Consider the following 18,276-nt stretch of genomic DNA (forward strand, 5'->3'; position numbering starts at 1 on the left):
CGTTCACGTGCTCTTCCATAAACGCGAAGCAAGGAAAATTCGATATCGTTCCATATATCTACTGCTAGCGATCCCAGAATTCATTCCGCGATGTGCAGAAACAGAAGTGACAGACATTTTAGCGGCACGCATGTAGGTATTACTGAACATTGCTTTCCTTGCGTGCCGTGCGACGCTTGAAACGAGCTATCAGCAGCGTTTCTGGAACAGACGACGTCCACCGATGAATCGCCGTCGCACTTTCTCGCTACCGATAGGCCTAGACGTCACGAGCCTCTACCACGACCTTCTGTATAAAATTGTATAGAGGAGGTCGTGGCCTCTACGGAGAGCGCGTTTTGCTGTCGAGCCGACTTGCAGAACAGAAGCTGCGTCGGCACTATGCATGGCATCGTGGCTTACTCGGGACGCACGCGCGAGCGCAATTTATTCAGCGGAATAATTCTAGGTCCATGGTTGCGACTTTGTCAGCCCCAAGATCAAGCTGCACATGTTCTGACGCGCAGGCGGTGCGACTGCCGGTGATAGCCCCCAAACCCCAGACTTTGGCGCAGTTTGGCGCAATTTTCGTCCATATTATCAGGATGGCGCAGTAAATGCCATTTGGCACACTTGACGCAGGAGTGGAATCACTGATGATGATGTCGTTTTTTCTTAGAACTTCGATGATCACCTTAGGGCGCTTGAGACAGTGTTACAAGCTATTAAGTCATAGGGGCTTACACTGAAACTTGAAAAGTGCCATTTCATGTACGAAGAGCTACTCTTCCTGCGACAAGTCATTAGCCATACCAAAGTTCGTCCAGACCCTCAAAAGACTGTAACCATCGCAAACTTCCCTAAGCCTGCCGACAAGAAGGCAGCGAGCCGGTTTCTCGGTCTGTGTGCCAATTATCAACACTTCGTGAAAAAGTTCCCCCGCACCGCTGCACCACTGACAGTCCTCACGAAATCTGACTCTGATTTCAAGTGGGAAACACCACAGATCGAGGCATTTGAGGAGCTGAAACAACGACTGCAAATGAGCATTTTAATGGCCAAGCAGAAACTAAAATTCACACCCAGGCGTGCAGTGTAGGGCTCAGCACCATGCTCGTACAAATAAGCGACGGTATTTGAAGGGTCATAGCTCATGCCAGCCTGTCACTCAAAAGCCAAAGCCAACTATTGCACGACGGAAAAGGAATGCCTTGCCATTATTTGGGCCAGGTTGCCTTGCATAGTGGAGTCTCAGACTCTAAGAATTAAACATTACTGTTGTTTACAAGTCCGGATGAAAGCACTCTGAAGCCGACTGCCTGTCTCATGCACCCGTCGACCTGCCGCCACAGGACGACTAGGACGATGACTACTTCTTGGGAACTATAAATGGCCATGTCTTCGCTGAACGACAATGAGCCGACCCGGAACTTAGGGGCCTCGTGGAATACATTGAGGCAAGACCGACGTTGTTTTGAAGGTATTAAAGTGAGGACTCACATCATTTTTCTTGCGAAGCAGTCTTCTCCTAAAGAAGACCTTCTCGCCACTTCGAGCCAACTCCAGTATTACATCCAAAGGTTCTGGAAACTGTGCATGACAACTCGATGGCTGGACACCACGGATTTTCCTGCACACTCATGAAGATACAAGAAAACTACTACAGTAGAACCCCGCTGTTACGTTCCTCACTGCTGCGTTTTCCCGGCTGTTACGTCGTTTTCCGCCGGTCCCGGCATAGCTCCCATAGGATACAATGTATTGGGAACCCCGCTGTTACGTCGTAACTGTCGGACCGTTCCCATATGATACGTCGCGAAGTGCGCTCGGAGCCGACCGAGTGATTACCAAAGAGAGCCGCCATGGCGCATTTTCACGCAGCTTGGCCTCGTTTGACCGTAATATTAGCCGCATGAGAGGCGCAAGCAACAGAATCTTCCAATTGATGCAAACAAAAGCATGGCCTTCGAGATTCAAATTGCAAAAATGGCGTCTATGACGTAACTGCTCGCGAAAGCAAGGCCTTCGAGATTGGCATTCACTTCTGCCATCGCGTTGGCGTAGACTCATCATCATCGTTATTTGTCGGAGTGCGGGAGGAGTTCGAGCTGGTTGGAGCTCGCACGGTCGTGCGTGCGGTTCGCGGTCGGACTCGCCGCGCCGGTCGTGATTGCGTGTGCTTAGTTCTTTCATGCCTACAGCTGTTGGTGTTAAAAAAATCACATACGTTGATTACATTTCTGTGGATGAGGCCGTCCTAAGCTCCGCGTTTCTATCCATCGACTAGATCGCGGTTGAGCGCGCCAATTTTCGTGCTGCTCGTAAGAATTGAAATAAAATTCTGTACCACTAAATATTTTGCCGTTTTTCCTGTTTTTCGGCTCTTACGTTTCCCGTCTCTTACGTTTATTTCCTACGGTCCCTTCAAAAACGTATCAGCGGGGTTCTACTGTACTGGCCTTTAATCAATGCCGACGTTGCCCATTACAGAAGGGCCTGCCGAGACTGTCAGCGACGAAAGACACCGCCGACTAGGCTAGCCGGACTTCTGCAGCCCATTGAACCACCTTGCCGACCACTCCAAAAAATCAAGATGGACTTACTGGGGCTGTTCCCGACGTCAACTTCAGGAAATAAATGGATCGTCAAAGCTACTGACTACCCCACATGCCACGCCGCAACAACGGTCCTGCCCAAAGGCAGTCCCACCGAGGTAGCCAAGTTCTTCGTTGAGAACATCGTCCTGTGTCATGGCACCCCAGACGTCCTCATCATTGATAGAGGTACGGACTTTACTGCTGACCTAACTCAGGCGATCTTGGAATACAGCCAGACAAGCCACCGCCGTACCACCGCTTAGAACCCAATGGCCTGCCTCACAGAGCGTCTAAATAACACCATCGCTGACATGCTGGCCATGCATGTTGACGTTGAACGCAATACGTGGGATACCAGCCTTCCGTACGTGACCTTCGCACAGAACACTGCCATAAGCTCTAATGACCAACTAACAAACCCGCCAGTATATTTGAGGAATTTTTAAAATAAGAGAGAGATGAGCGTGCAAACACGGACACAAGAGAGAAGTCGTGACACCACAAACGCCGACTAACAACTGAAAAAGCGCACAATGGCTGTGTTCCAATTCTGGACAGCATCGTAGACAGTCTATGCTGACAGCTTAGAAGACAGCATCGAGGTCATGTTGTCCGACAAATGAAACGCGTCTAGAAGACGTCTACGCGACGTGATGCCACCTAGCGCCGAGAAGAGAAAGCTAAGAAAAACAAACGTAAATGTTCTTTCTTTAGCCTCTTTCGTGTTCAAACCTATGAAAAAATTAACGTAGCTTACATTGAGCGCCTGGAAAAGCGCCTACTGGTGTACAGACGACCATACCGGCGAGATCCGAGCTACACGAGCATTGCGCTGAGCCGCCATCTTGTTTGGACAGCAAAGTAGCCTGCATCGTTTTTGTCTTTCTCGAAGCTGTCTATTTTGCCAGCTACGTGAGAATTGGAATGGGACTTAAGATGGCCGCTGTCCACTTAGCTGTCTATTTAGCCATCTACGGTGAGTATTGGAACACACCCAATGGCAGAAAAGAAAGCAGGCACGAAAACTTACCTGCGCATGCCCAAGCAATAGGCGAACCTATGAATCCGGCACGCGTGGTGGTCTACGTGAGAGATAACTATTAGAGCTGTGCGAATAGCAAAATTTTGGGGGCGAAGCGAATTCGAATATTTTTCGAATATTTCTAGAATATTTTTGTAATACTTCGAAGCGAAATTGCAGAAAAAAAAAGTGAGGATTCGTAAGCATATTCTTATGAGATAGAAACATGAAAGTGTTTCTTTTTGCTAGGTTGAAGCGCAATGTAGAGGCTGAATTGGATTTATGTACATGATTTGGTGCAACCCAAGTGTTGCTGACAACACTTTACACGTGATAGGCAAAGATGCCATTTCCTCAGCCTCTACTCCTCCTTCAAATTCTGTGGAAGCCCAACTGGCGTGGCGGACAAGGGTGTGCTCCCTTCAAGTCCGGAGTTCCAAATCTGCCTCGTAGACGTCGATATATAAGAACATCTGAAATTTTGGATGCTAAAAAGCTTCGGTTTCTGATTTTTCAGACTTCCTGCCCAAATTTCAGGCCCAAAACAGCATTAATTGAGCCCCCACCTCTGCCCCATCTTTCATCTCCATGTTGTTACCAGCGTTTTCTTGAGTTAATACATTTGCGACCGAAGCAGAGCTCGAAAGGCAGCTTTGCCGCAATATCGGGGAGCGATAAGGTGAAGCATATTGAAAATCTAGGGACCACTTCTAATCGGACGTTGAATGTCTCTTGGCAGCAAGAGTGAAAGTTGGGCTAGTTGGTGGTACATTATGGGCAAAAACAGCACGCAGACGGAGGGGACGAAGAAAAGAATACACAGAACAAGCGCTGTGTATTGTTTTTTTCGTCCCGTTAGTCTGCGCGCTGTTTTTGCCCATTCTGTGTCCTGGCTATGTTTGACCGAAACGGAGCTTGAAAGGCAGCTTTGCCGCAATACGAAAGTGTAATGAAGTGAAGCTTATTGAAAATCTGAAGAGGTCACTTTCAATCGGACGTTGACTGTATTTGTCTTTGGGAAGTTTGAAAAGTTAGAATAGTAAAATCCCAGTGCGAATCGAACCGAACAGCAAACACTATTAGAAAAATATTCGAAATTTTGAATATTCGCACACCCCTATTAACTATTCAGACACTTGATTTCTTCTTTAGGCAGGTTAATCGATGGTTGGCTCATGCATGCGCTACCACCGTTATCGATATGACAGGCCTCAACCATTAAATGCGTTTCTTCATTCCTGTGCCGGTACAAAATCGCGCATTCATCCAATTTTGGTGTACACTTACACTCTTGACAATGTAAAGATAGATTAGATGGCGAACCTCTGGTTAGCGATCTCTTATGCATAGATCGGCAAAAGGATTGGAGCTCACTGAGACTCACTCAAGAAATATATTTTGCTCTGAGGGCTCACTTGGACTCAGACTCACCAAAATTTTCCTCAAATGGACTCGCTCAGACTCGGACTCACTAAACCTTTTCTCAACTGGACTCACTCAGACTCAAACTCGCCAACATATTACTCAGCCGGACTCACTCAGACTCACGGCTTCACCTGAGTCCAAGTGAGCCTGAGTGAGTTGACTCATGAGTCCATTGGCGTAAAATTAGCTTTTTTGGTCATGGTGTCAATCCTCTTTAACGCCAATATCTCACATAATCAGTACTCTACGATACGCCTTTTGATCTTGAACCTACAAATACGAGTTATCATCATATATCATATATCATCATCATCATATATCAATACAGTAAGGACATTTTTATGAAATATGCGACTCACATGAGATATTTTTATCAAGAACTTCCCATGAAAGAGTTTGCAGGGGGAGGTCGTGGCACCCCTTCCCCTAACTCACGCCTCTGATCAATAAATATTGAGGTGGCGTATGAATGCTAGTGTGCTGAGATATGTGTGAATAGACTTGAGTATAAACGTAAGCCGATATAGGGCTGACAGTAATGCTGAAGGTGAGTAAATAGGACCATAAGTTGGCAGCAAAAGATGGAGCTCACTCAGACTCACTCAAGAAATATATTTTGTGCTTAGGGCTCACTCGGGCCCTGACTAACCAATATCTTCCTCAACTGGACTCACTCGGACTCAGACTCACCAAAATATTACTCACCCGGACACACTCAGACTCATAGCCCGATCTGAGTCTGGGTGAATCGACCCACGAGTGAGTTTGCCGACCTATGCTCTTATGTTCCATTAATCTCTGGTTAACACAGCGATCTGTTTGCCCTACGTAAAAGTGGCCACAGCTAAACGGAATCTTATACCCCACACGCGTACGGAAATCAGTAAATTTGTTGGTACGTTTCCCAAAACAAATATCACTCGACTTCTTGTCTATCACCCGCTCATTTTTTCTCTGTACGGCGGCATATCTTACCTAGCTTATTGACAGCCGTAAAAACAACATTAACGCCCTATCTACCCCCTACTTTTTCCAGCCTATGAGATACGCGATGAATATAAGGAATACTGATGACACGCTTTTTCCTATTAATTTCCGCAACCATGCTCAGACTTAACAAAATGAATTTCTGCGAGCGTTCAGCAACAACGGCTACTGCACGTGAGGATAACCTGCACATAAAGACGCGTAACCGGTCCGTTAAAGCTGGCACGGATTTTGTGTTCACATGACTTAGTGAGAGAAGATTTAAGGCATGACATGACTATACCGTTTCTTACAATCTTAGAAGGTTTTGACGAGAAGTTTAACAGCGGTTTAGAAGATCTAGGAGAATACTGCCAGCAAACGTGGTTCTCTTGAAACGTTAAGGAAATGTCTAAAAATTGCATTCCATCATTCTGAGGCAATTCTTTAGTGAAGTTAAGCCCTCCTCCATCTAATTCGAATTGTTCGTTTACTGACGTAACCACCGGTTCAATGTCATCACCACTAACGAAAATCAAGTAATTGTCCACGTACCGAAAAATCTTAATAACATAATTACCTAAGGCGTCCTCTAAACGTCTGTCGATCTTGCTAAGGTATAAATCACTAAGAGTCAGAGCAAGCTCAGAACAAATGCAAATTCCTGATTTCTGCGCATAAATGCCTTCCTTTCAACCTACCAGCATCGACTTTAACCCATTGCAGTCCAAAACTTTTACCCATTTTCCGGCTCTACCGGTGCTAAACTATTTTGCCAGTTTCTGGCGCCGCGAAGAAAAACACAAACTGTGGAAGAAAAACTTACAGGATACTTATTTTTGCTCCTGCATTCGGCAGCGTATCATACCGCTCAAAGCATTCTCCTGGGTGCAGGCCAGGGTTGTTACTGTTCCCCTGTGTGTCAACAAAGGTTCTTGTCTCCACCGCCGTCATCTTCGTCACTCACTTCTGTTGAATCACTGTCATCACTGTCTGGTGGAGGCACGTAATTCTCTTCCTCACTAAAGTCATCCTCGCTTTCGCTAAAAGCACCACCGTAAAATGCACGCAGTGAAAACCTGGCCATGCTTCCCAGCGAACCGCGCGCGATAGGGTACGCTCTAGGCTCCGTGCTGCACATAGTGCTGCACCCTAGTGTAAAAAAAAGTAAACCTCAACAAACAAAGCACACTCATTCCTCAAGAGATGGCACTTCATGTATACAAAAAATGCGCGCTACTCGGAGTGATAACACAGCGAAATTTAAACCACGAACACCCTTGTCGAGCTGGGCCCGACAGCGGACCGCTACGGCCATGTTGCGTTGTCGGGGGACCGCAAAGGGTTAAATACATGGGTCATGACAAATATGCTCCTTGCTAGGTAAGATATGTGCCACAGTACAGAAAAAGAACGAGCAGATGATAGACAAGGAGCAGACTGATATTTGTTTTAAGAAACATAACAAATTTACTGATTGCCGTATGTGTGGTGTATAAGATTCCGCTTAACTAGGCAGCTTTTATGCTGGGCAAACGGATTGCTGTGTTCACTAGAGTTACTGTATATGCTACCTTTAGGTAGCAGAGTTGCGCATCTGTCTTCCAGAGCCGCTAGCAACCATGCATTGCGGAGAAGCTGACGCTCGGGCCAATTTTTGTATTTCTCGACGCCGCCGCTGCAGCGAATTGAATTAACACTAGTCATCGACAGCCAATGTTTATCGCCGGCCGTCGACATGCCAGACATGTTTATCGGCGACACGGTAGGCATGTCGCCTGCAGAAACGGACTGCGACTTTACCGCATAGCTGTGGTTACCAGCTGGACCTATGCGCAACTCTGCTACCTAAAGGTAGCATATACAGTGACTCTAGTGTTCACTAGAGATTAATGGAACATAAGAGATCACTAACCGGAGGCTCTCCATCTAATCTATCTTTACATTGTCGCGAGTGTAAGTGCACACCAAAATTCAATGAATGCGCGATTTTGTACCGGCACAGGAATGAATAAACGCATTTAATGGTTGAGGCCTGGCATATCGATAATAGTGGTAGCGCATGCATGAACCAACTATAGATTAACCTGCATAAAGAAGAAATCAAGTGTCTGAATAGTTATCTCTCGCATAGACCATCACATGTGCCGGATTGATAGGTTTGCCTATTGCTTGGGCATGCGCAGATAAATTTTCGTGCCTCGTTTCTTTTCCGCCGTTGTGCGCTTTTTCAGTTGTTAGTCGGCGTTTGTGGTGTCTTGACTTCTCTCCTGTGTCCGTGTTTGCACGCCCTGTCTCTTTAACATGTATTTTAGGAAATGAGGTTTGAGAATATCAGCTACATAATTGTCACCAAGATTTCCATTGAGATCTTTACCACATAAAGTGTGTTATACAAAGTGAGCATAGGACAGGACAGAAAAGCAGTAGGCACCATCTCAACAAGAGCAGGCTAGGCGTTCCTTTACACAACAGTAAACAATTAAGGTAATGGAACACAATTAGGCTTCTGCGAATAGTAAATATTAGGTTCGAAGCGAATTCGTAATGAATAGCGATCTGTTCGAATAATTCCGAAGCAAATTCGAGTAGTACCGTAAAAACCCGCGTATAGCCCGGGGTTTTTTTCTAGATTTTAGGGTGCGAAATTTCGGCCCCGTACTATATGCGGGTCCCAAGAATTTTCGGCCCAAATTCAGTTTCGGTTTCGGCATAGCGCGGTGCTATCATCATCATCAGGTGTCTGCGCGCTTCTGCGCTAGGTAGTGTTAGCGGCGTTAGTCTTACGGACCCCCACGTGCAACAGTGGTTGGTCAGTCGGTCAGTGGCCTTTGCTTCAACTTGGTGCCGAAAACGACGGCCTCGATTTTGCTCCTGTGATTTTACACTATGTCAGGACCGCGCAGGCAGTACTCTGCTGCTTTTAAAAGAAAAGTTATCGCTGCTGCCGAAACCATCGGCAACTGTGCCGCGGAGCGGCAGTTCGGAGTCAACGAGCGGAGTATTCGCGGTTGGCGGAAGCAGAAGGAAGCCCTCTTTGCATGCAGCGGCCAGCGAAAAAGTTTCCGCGGACCAAAAAATGGAGCATTTCCTGACGTGGAACGAGAACTCACAGACTTTGTGCGGGAGCAGCGAGCTGCACATCTCGCTGTCAACATCGAGCTGCTACAAGCGAAGGCAAGGGAGATCGCTCGAGACAAAGGCATTCAGCCGGAGGATTTCAAAGCGAGCAAGCATTGGGTGTCTCGCTTCATGCGCCGCGCTGGGTTCTCCCTACGTTGGCGTATCTCCCAGAAGCTACCAGAGAGCTACGAAGAGCACCTTGTGGCTTTTCAAAGGTACATAATTGCGTTGCGAAAGGCAGTCCCCTTTCAGCTGGGCCAGATCGGCAACGCGGATCAGACGCCGGTCTACCTGGATATGCCCTCGGCGCTGACGGCGCATCAAAAAGGCTCCAGGCAAGTTATCGTGCGGTCGACTGGAAACGAAAAGACGCGGGTGACTGTAATGTTATCCTGCACGGCTGACGGTCGCAAGCTGCCACCCTACGTGGTGTTCAAACGAAAGACGCTGCCGAAGGGGGAGAAGTTCCCGAAAAATGTCGTCGTCCGCTGCCAGGACAAGGGGTGGATGGACGAATCGTTAGTCCTTGACTGGATAAAGTCCGTGTGGTGTCGACGGCCCGGAGCACTGCTGGGGCTGCCTTCGATGCTTGTGCTCGACGCGTTTCGGTGTCACCTGGCCGACTCCGTAAAGCGACTGCTGCGCGACTCCCGCACCGAGCTCGTCGTCATCCCGGGAGGGATGACATCACAGCTGCAGCCGCTTGATGTGTGCCTTAATAAGCCATTTAAGGACCATGTCAAGCGCCTGTACGTGGAGTGGATGAGGTCCGGAGAACCTGAAGTGACCCCTGCCGGACGGCTGAAACGGGCCTCGCCAGCGATGCTCTGCTCGTGGATAGTCGAGGCTTGGGCCTGCATTCCAGAGGCGCTCGTTTGCCGCGCCTTCAAAAAGTGCTCCATCTCCAACGCGCTTGATGGCACTGAGGATGATGTGCTGTGGGAGAACATTTCCGACAAGGGAGCTTCGGAAGAGAGTGCGTCCGACGACGACGATTAATGAAATGTCAATAAATGCATTTTTTCCATTTTGCTCGGACTATATTCGGGTGAAAACTTTTTTTCTCACGTTTGCTATCCCCGAATTACACCCCGGACTATATGCGGGTCCGAGCTATATGCGGGTTTTTACGGTATATATCACATATTACAAAGAAAAATGAGCATACCTGTCATGACCCAACTAACGTGCACAATATTTTTAAAGTTGAAACAAGGCATGTGGAAATGTCATTCTTTTTGGTTCAAAGGGAAGTGGAAGCAACTTTGAATAGTAGCAGGAATTGACTTTCGGTAGAAAGTGAGAAACCTGTAAAATACATTACATTTTAAAATTTGCTATGCTTAGAGCATATAAGCCAGTATAACAAGCTTTTAAACTTAAAAAACGATGAATTGATGTGAGGGTAATTTGTCCATTTAACCTTGAAGTGGGGCTTCACAGCAGTGCGGATTTCCCCTGGATAGGCGTATTTACGACATAGCACCGCTCCACCCCAGTGAAACCACCTTGAGAGGGGTGGCATGTGGTTTACATATGTCTAATCGTTCATTTCGAACACATCAAAATTTCCAATAATTTAAATTCGTGTCAAAGTGAATTCGAATACTGTAATATTCGTTCGAATATTCGAAGTGCTCGAACATTTGTAGCAACAGTACTGAAAGTTGGGCGAGTTGGTATTCGTTCATGACTTCTGGTATACGTGAAGATAAAAGTACAGTTCGTTGTTCAAAATAAATCAGTTGTGAGTTTGCGCCTGTGTTGTCTGCCTCTTTTTTCCTTGTGTCCGTGTACGTTTTGCGCAAAAGAAGTCATGCTCGAACATTCGCACAAGCCTAAACACAATCATCGCTACAAGGGGAACACTGAAACTGTGACTTGTTTTCCCTTGCAAATCGAGGCTTACCTCATATAGGGTTCTGGAGATGCGTGACTTGCGGGGCCCTACCTCGTATTCGCCTTGCACAAGAGGGTCAGCAAATGAGACGTGCCTGCCTGATGACACTTGCTGCAAACAAACAAGAAGTGTTCAATGCTACACAATGGCATAGTGAAATCCATGTGCTGGATGATGTCAAGAAAGTGCATGTACCTCGGGTTTACTTCGGGCTATGCACGAAAAAGATATATCGTTATACAAAGGTGAATAGGCCAGCAAAAGATAAAGGCTAGGGTGTTTGAACAGCACCAATACAAAATAATATACCAATTTTGTAGGAACATTCGATGTTCGTTTTGACTTCTGTATTCCATGTTTTCTAATTACACGAAATAAACAAATATATATATTTTCCTCACGAAACCCACTTGAAGACATGGTTTCAGGGCAGCGCAGTGGTAGTATGCCATGAAACCACCTTTTTAAGGGATAATTCCCACTGTTGCGAAGGCACACCTTAACACTTTTGTGACCGCACCTATTCCCATCGATAGTATGTTACCGATGACTTCAAGTTCAAGTTTTGGCACGCTTTGAGCGGTTCTGGACAGCTAACACAATACAAAGGGTAAATTAACATGTTTTTTATCAGCTTTATTTGCGAGTTTCTTTTTTTCTCCGCGGGGAGATTTTTAAAGCTCGTTCGCAGTTGGGTAGGTGAGAGCTCGTTGTTTCAGACTTCACGTCGACGTCGCTCGCGGGTGCTCCACAGAAACGGCGAATTTCGACAGATTCCGATTAATCTGAGTGGGAATCTCTGGATGATGGTAGCAGCACAGACACGGAAGACGACTTCGATTTGTCAGGCTTCAGTACGGACGGAGAAAGTGCGTCAAACCTCCCCGGAACATCAGCAGCTATCCGCCGGTAAGTTTCGTCTTCTCCTCGGGTCGTTTTATCGCTGCCGCGCGTCGATGTAAACGTATCCGGTGCGTTCTAAAAATAACAGCTCTTATCTGCAAGGTGTTAACTTCGTTCGGGCGGGAGCATTTGGCGCCGGCAGCAGAAAGAGCGCAGTTCTCTTCGCGAAGACAGCGCGGAGCGGACTTTGACCCAACGCTCCGGCGTGCTGCGCGGCGGCGTCTTCGTGTTGCTTTTTACTGCAGAAGTCGTCACAGAGATATGCAACCAGACAGATAAGTATGCGTGGATGCATACTTTCGAAAAGACAACATACAGTGAGAGGGACAGATCCATGGAGGGAGGTTACTGAAGAGAAGATGAGCAAGTTCGTCTCACTCCATGTGTACATGGTAATGGTTGAAGTCCCGCGCTTGCATTGGTGTTGGTGTCGACGACACATATTTACACGCCTTCGTCCACCGTCAGTGATGCCACAGAAAAAGTTCAAGGCTTCTTGAGTGTCTCTGATCTGAAGAAGACGACCATCGCATCCCACGAGAATCTTCACCACGTGTCTTCTCTATTGCAACACTTGAACAATTTTTCTACGCTATCTTTTAACCCCATCGGAACCTTTCAGTAGATTAGAAAATGGTGAAATGTGAAGGTCGGTATGGTATTCGGCAGTATATGAGCGAGAAAGAGGTCAAATCAGGGTACAATTATGGATTTTTGCAGATTTGCAACAGGCTACACTGTTCATTTCAACAAACACACAGGAAAATTGAAAAATACCAGTACTGCAAACTATGCTAGGAAAGTTGAACAGAAAATTTTTTTTTTTCGGAACATGTACAGCCAGCCTTTGTTTCACCGCGTTGAGAAACTGCATCGCGCGGTGGCATGATAGGCACTAGTGCCTATATTCTTGTACAGTAGAACCCCGCTGTTACGTTCCTCACTGCTGCGTTTTCCCGGCTGTTACGTCGTTTTCCGCCGGTCCCGGCATAGCTCCCATAGGATACAATGTATTGGGAACCCCGCTGTTACGTCGTAACTGTCGGACCGTTCCCGTATGATACGTCGCGAACTGCGCTCGGAGCCGACCGAGTGACTACCAAAGAGAGCCGCCATGGTGCATTTTCACGCAGCTTGGCCTCGTTTGACCGTAATATTAGCCGCATGAGAGGCGCAAGCAACAGAATCTTTCAATTGATACAAACAAAAGCATGGCCTTCGAGATTCAAATTGCAAAGATGGCGTCTATGACGTAACTGCTCGTGAAAGCAAGGCCTTCAAGATTGGCATTTACTAATGACAAAAGCATAGCCTTTGAGATTTGTATTGCACAAACATGGCGTGTATGACGTAATTGCATGCGAAAGCAAGGCCTTCGAGATTGGCATTCACTTCTGCCATCGCGTTGGCGTAGACTCATCATTATAGTGTACTAGGATAATTTCCTAGTGACGCGTCTGAGAAGGAGCGCGCGTGCCCGTTTGTGTAGACGCCACCAGGCGCCGCCACTGCGCCTTTTTCTAGTAGACCGATCGCTCTCTCCCCCGCTGCGTTTAACGCTCTCCTTCTCCGCGTTTGTAGGCGTTCCTTAAGCACCGAACTCTTTGATTGCTGCGCAAAAAGACTGCATTTACTACAGTATAGTGTAAAGAAATTTTGTGAAAACCACAGCAACATACTAGTATCGACAACATCGTCTGCTAGCGTAAATGCCGCAGACCGGCGGATTCATTGCAGTTCGGGACATCGCCTGCAGCAGTATCTATTCGCATTTTTTTATCATCCATTTGCACAAACCCATCATATGAGTAACTCTGCATGTTTTGCTTCTATTGCGCAGTATCTCGCACAACATTTAAATCGCATGCTCATCACAAACTACATACACAAAAGTGCTCAGCAACGTCTACGCTGCGTTGCTATGCCAGAAGGCGTACGATGAAATAACGGCCTCGACGGACGCATATTGCTGGTGGTAAACTTTTCGTGATTTATTCTCAGTTACAGAATTGCAGCTAAACGAGATTATTCCGGCGTTTCCTTACCTCATTTTACGGCGTGCAATGAGACTACATGGAAGCATCCCACATGAAAGCGTCCGGAGAAAAAAAAGTCATCCACCATTTTTTTTTCACAAGAACTACGACGTTGAACATAGCGTCGCAGGGTACGTGCACGAGGCAAGCAGCTGCAAAGCGCGTCTGAACCGGCCCAAACCGGCGCGAACTGGCTCCGCGACTAGAAAAAAGCGCAGCAACGCCACCAGTGGCGTCTACTGGCGTTTGCTTCAACCGGCCTATTGTCCCTGCCTCCTGGACGCGTCACTAGGAAATTATTCTAGTACACTATACTCATCATCATCGTTATTTGTCGGAGAGCGGGAAGAGTTCGAGCTGGTTGGAGCTCGCACGATCGTGCGTGCGGTTCGCGGTCAGACTCGCCGCGCCAGTCGTGATTGCGTGTGCTTAGTTCTTTCATGTCTACAGCTGTTGGTGTTAAAAAAATCACATACGTTGATTACATTTCTGTGGATGAGGCCGTCCTAAGCTCCGCGTTTCTATCCATCGACTAGATCGCGGCTGAGCGCGCCAATTTTCGTGCTGCTCGTAAGATTTGAAATAAAATTCTGTACCACTAAATATTTTGCAGTTTTTCCTGTTTTTCGGCTCTTACGTTTCCCGTCTCTTACGTTTATTTCCTACGGTCCCTTCAAAAACGTATCAGCGGGGTTCTACTGTATATATGTAAACAATCTTTGTACTTGCAGAGCTTATACTTCCACTATTATTCTACGAGGGCTTTGCGTTCAAAACGTATATTTCGATTTTTTTTTATTGATTACCCTTTGCAGAGTAGCATTGGTGTTTTTATGAATCTTTTTCTTTTTGATGCATTTTTCTTTGTGCGATATTTTTTTTATATTCGAAATAAATCCGTTGTTTGGAATTAATACTGTTGGAAAGACCAATTTTTCCTCGATCATTTTATACCCTACACTTAGCATCAATTATTTTCTGTGGCAGGAAAAAAAATATTTCCTGGACTAGCCACCGATTTTTCCGCGGTCACAAAAGTGCTAACAGTGTCAGATGTAGGAGGGAGAGAGGGGTGCATAATCCGTGACCTGTTACAGGCTGCATTTCGTTCTTGACTAAAGTTTATTGCTTTTTCTTAAACCGACGGCATCAGCTGAAATAGAATAACAGAGAGCTGTGGTGCGATCTTGTACGCGTTTCAAAATAACCACGGAGGTGTGGCATTACATCCAGCCGCACGTGACCGCACATGCCGCACGCGAATGGCCCATTTGAACCGCGACAGACGTCACGGCTCTGCATTGACCAATCGCGTGCGGTCACGTGCGGCTGGTTGTCATGCCACGCCTCCGTGTTTATTTTGTAACGCGTACAAGATCGCACCACTGAGCTAGTTTGTACGTATTCATTCTAAAAAGACAGGGCGTGCAAACACGGACACAAGAAAGAAGTCAGGACACCTGACTTCTTTCTTGTGTCCGTGTTTGCACGCCCTGTCTTTTTAGCTAAAATAGGATTTGGAGCAATTTTCGGCGCAGCAAAATGCTGTTTTGCAGCACAAAAATCCAAATTTAGAGCAGGTTACGAAAAAAAAAAAAACCTGAATTTTTTAGCATGAAATCTTAAATTTGGAGCAGTATAACAAAGAAGGCTTACTTTTAGAAACGAAAACAAAAATACGTACAAACGATTCAACATTAGCTAACTCGTGCACAGTGCACATAAACACTGCTATTTCAAAAAAAGCATTGTGTTGAGCCACCCTTACTTATTTGTTTATTTACGCAATACTCAAAGCGCCATCAGAGGCATTACAGTGAGGGGGTGAACACATAAGCGGTTTTATACAACATCACATATAAACACTGGAAAACAAAAAGTAGGCACAATAATAAATAAATTACATACACAGCTAGTATGTAGAGAAAGGCAAAACGGGAACTAATAAAAACACTAAGTCAACAAGGCAAAAAACGTCTCATTTGATATTTCATTAACCACTGCAGCAGGTAATCTATTCCACTCCCATATTTTTCTTGGGAAAAACGACATTCTGAAGGATTCAGTATTGCAAAACATTTCACGCACTTTATGGGAATGATCGCTCCGTGTGGATACTAATAAGGTTCGAGTATATATTGTTGCCGATCAATGCCAATTTTTGAGTGAAAAATGTTATGAAAAAGTTTTAGACGAAGTTTTTTCCTGCGATTTTCTAGCAACTACCATTTAAGACCCACCTTCGCTTGGGTAGCGCTAAAGGTAAATGTATAATTTCCAGTCACAAACCTTGCAGCTAGGTTTTGCACTTTTTCTATACATTCCCTGTCACCTACCATTGGTGGGTCCCACACCTCACATGCATATTCTAAAATCGATCGGACAAATGTCTTGAAAAGCAGTTCTTGAGTAGCCATACTAAAACATTTTGCATTACGCTGTAGAAACCCTAATGACTTGCCAGCACTTGCGACTACGTGATCAACATGACGATGCCATCGCTCGAGCGGCAACTTTGAACTTTGATTCTAATGGTGCGGTCGAGATCGCTGGCACGCGCGCTATCTCGGCAGCCATCAGCGGGCGGCTCGTATACCCTTCTACGTGCTGCGCTCTCGATGTGACGACACGGTGCAGAAAGAGCACCTTTCCCTGGAACGACCGTATTTTCTTACACCAATGCTTTGTAGAGTTACGCGAGATCAGATACAAAAGAATTTGCTGCCAGCCTCACTACGTATAACATTACAATTTGGTGCTATCGCATTCAATGCTTCGTCCTCGCGCTGAAACTGCGACTTTTTTCTTTTCATTTGTTGGGGGCTTAGGGTCTGCGTGTCTGTATTGGATGATGATGCCCACACTGCAGATGACCAATGCGGCCTCCATTTCTTGCTGAAATTTGCACAAATGAGAAAATTTTCAAGCTGGTCGGGCATTTTGGCACAGCGTGGTGCAATTTCAACAAATTTGATGGTTTTGGCTCAGCTTGGCGCAGCTGTTGCATCCCTGCTATTTACTTTATCTATTCTGTCCAATGCTGTCTGCTTGATATTGTCACATGGTCGTGACGTCGAACAAGGCAGCAGTCAGCACGTCTGAGATGAAACTCTTTATTTGGCCGAACTTGTGGCCGAGAAACTGACAGTCAAACTACAGCAATACACTGATAGCGGCAAACAGAGCGTCGACCGTCGATCAACTGACAAGCGGTCAAGTGCGTCGGCTTTTATAAAGGTGCTATCAAACTTTCCAGCGATATCGCTGGTGGCGGCGTTATCTCTCGATAAAGCTGGAACATTCGCGTGCGGCGCGAAATCTTAACAAAACAATCTACTACAATCGAGAAGTTTCTCGAACACTGCTTCGCGGACAGCCTCGAGTGTTGATAACTATCCTTGCTGGTCAAACCCAAAAAACATCAAAATAAAACAAGTGGGCGTGGCAATATTTACTTTCACTATCATTCTTGAAACACTGCATTTATATCATGACTTGTCCTTACGATGTTTATCCGTCTCCCCACCCCTTATGTAACGCATTGTACAGGCATTTAACGGGTGACATAGTTTTTAGAGATAACATAGGTTATTTTTTGGCCAAATTAGATGAAACTGCACTGCTTTGTTCAGTTTCTTTAGCTTTATTTAACTGTCCAGTTATATTTTACACAGGTCAATTATTTCCAGAGATAATTAGTAATCTCATTCTATTGTTTGCTGAAACAATAAAAAAATTATCTATGCAACATAACATCATTATAAACCGATATATGGCTACCAGAAAGCCTAAGCAGAGCAATGCTGCAAGATGATTGGAAATTGAACTACTTCTCAATTTACGGCATTAATGAGTTCATGGTCTTCACCAACCAAAAACAAGAAAATTTTAGATTAAAATAAAAAAATATATTGAACTGCAGATTGACAATCTGCTCGCAGCGTTGCTTTCTATGCACGTGCAATTGTGCAAAAAGAATTGTAGCTTGTGCTGTCCTAGGTCGGCTTTTACAGAAGAAGCAAACAAGGGAAGTGGCCAAAATCCATGTTCTGAGAAATGAACATTATTTAGCATTACAGAATGAAAAATATCAAAGGCACACATAATTTTAGTGAGTTAACATGCATCAGGCATATAATCAGACTGATTGTTAGCATGAGCGCGCCTTCAAGGTGTCTACCAAGTGGACATTTCTAAATTCCAAGTTTTCCAGGTTTTCCCCGAGTGTTTTTGCTAAATTTCCCTGAGTGAAACAGAACCTTGTTTTATGTCAAGATGGGTAGACACCATGTCGCTCGATGATGTCAATGTCTAGTATGCACGTTA

The 18,276-nt window shown here is 45.7% G+C and overlaps 1 protein-coding gene across 1 annotated transcript in view; it reads right to left on the reverse strand.

Moving 5' to 3' along the window:
* Positions 1 to 18,276, reverse strand: part of LOC125757547 (uncharacterized) — a 104,690-nt gene that overhangs the window by 38,355 nt on the left and 48,059 nt on the right. The window contains exon 4 of the mRNA XM_049413125.1: positions 11,021 to 11,122. Within this exon, the coding sequence (XP_049269082.1) occupies positions 11,021 to 11,122 (102 nt within the window). The remainder of the gene's footprint in view (positions 1 to 11,020; positions 11,123 to 18,276) is intronic.

Source organism: Rhipicephalus sanguineus, chromosome 3 (genome assembly GCF_013339695.2).
Source record: "Rhipicephalus sanguineus isolate Rsan-2018 chromosome 3, BIME_Rsan_1.4, whole genome shotgun sequence".
Classification (NCBI taxonomy): domain Eukaryota; kingdom Metazoa; phylum Arthropoda; class Arachnida; order Ixodida; family Ixodidae; genus Rhipicephalus; species Rhipicephalus sanguineus.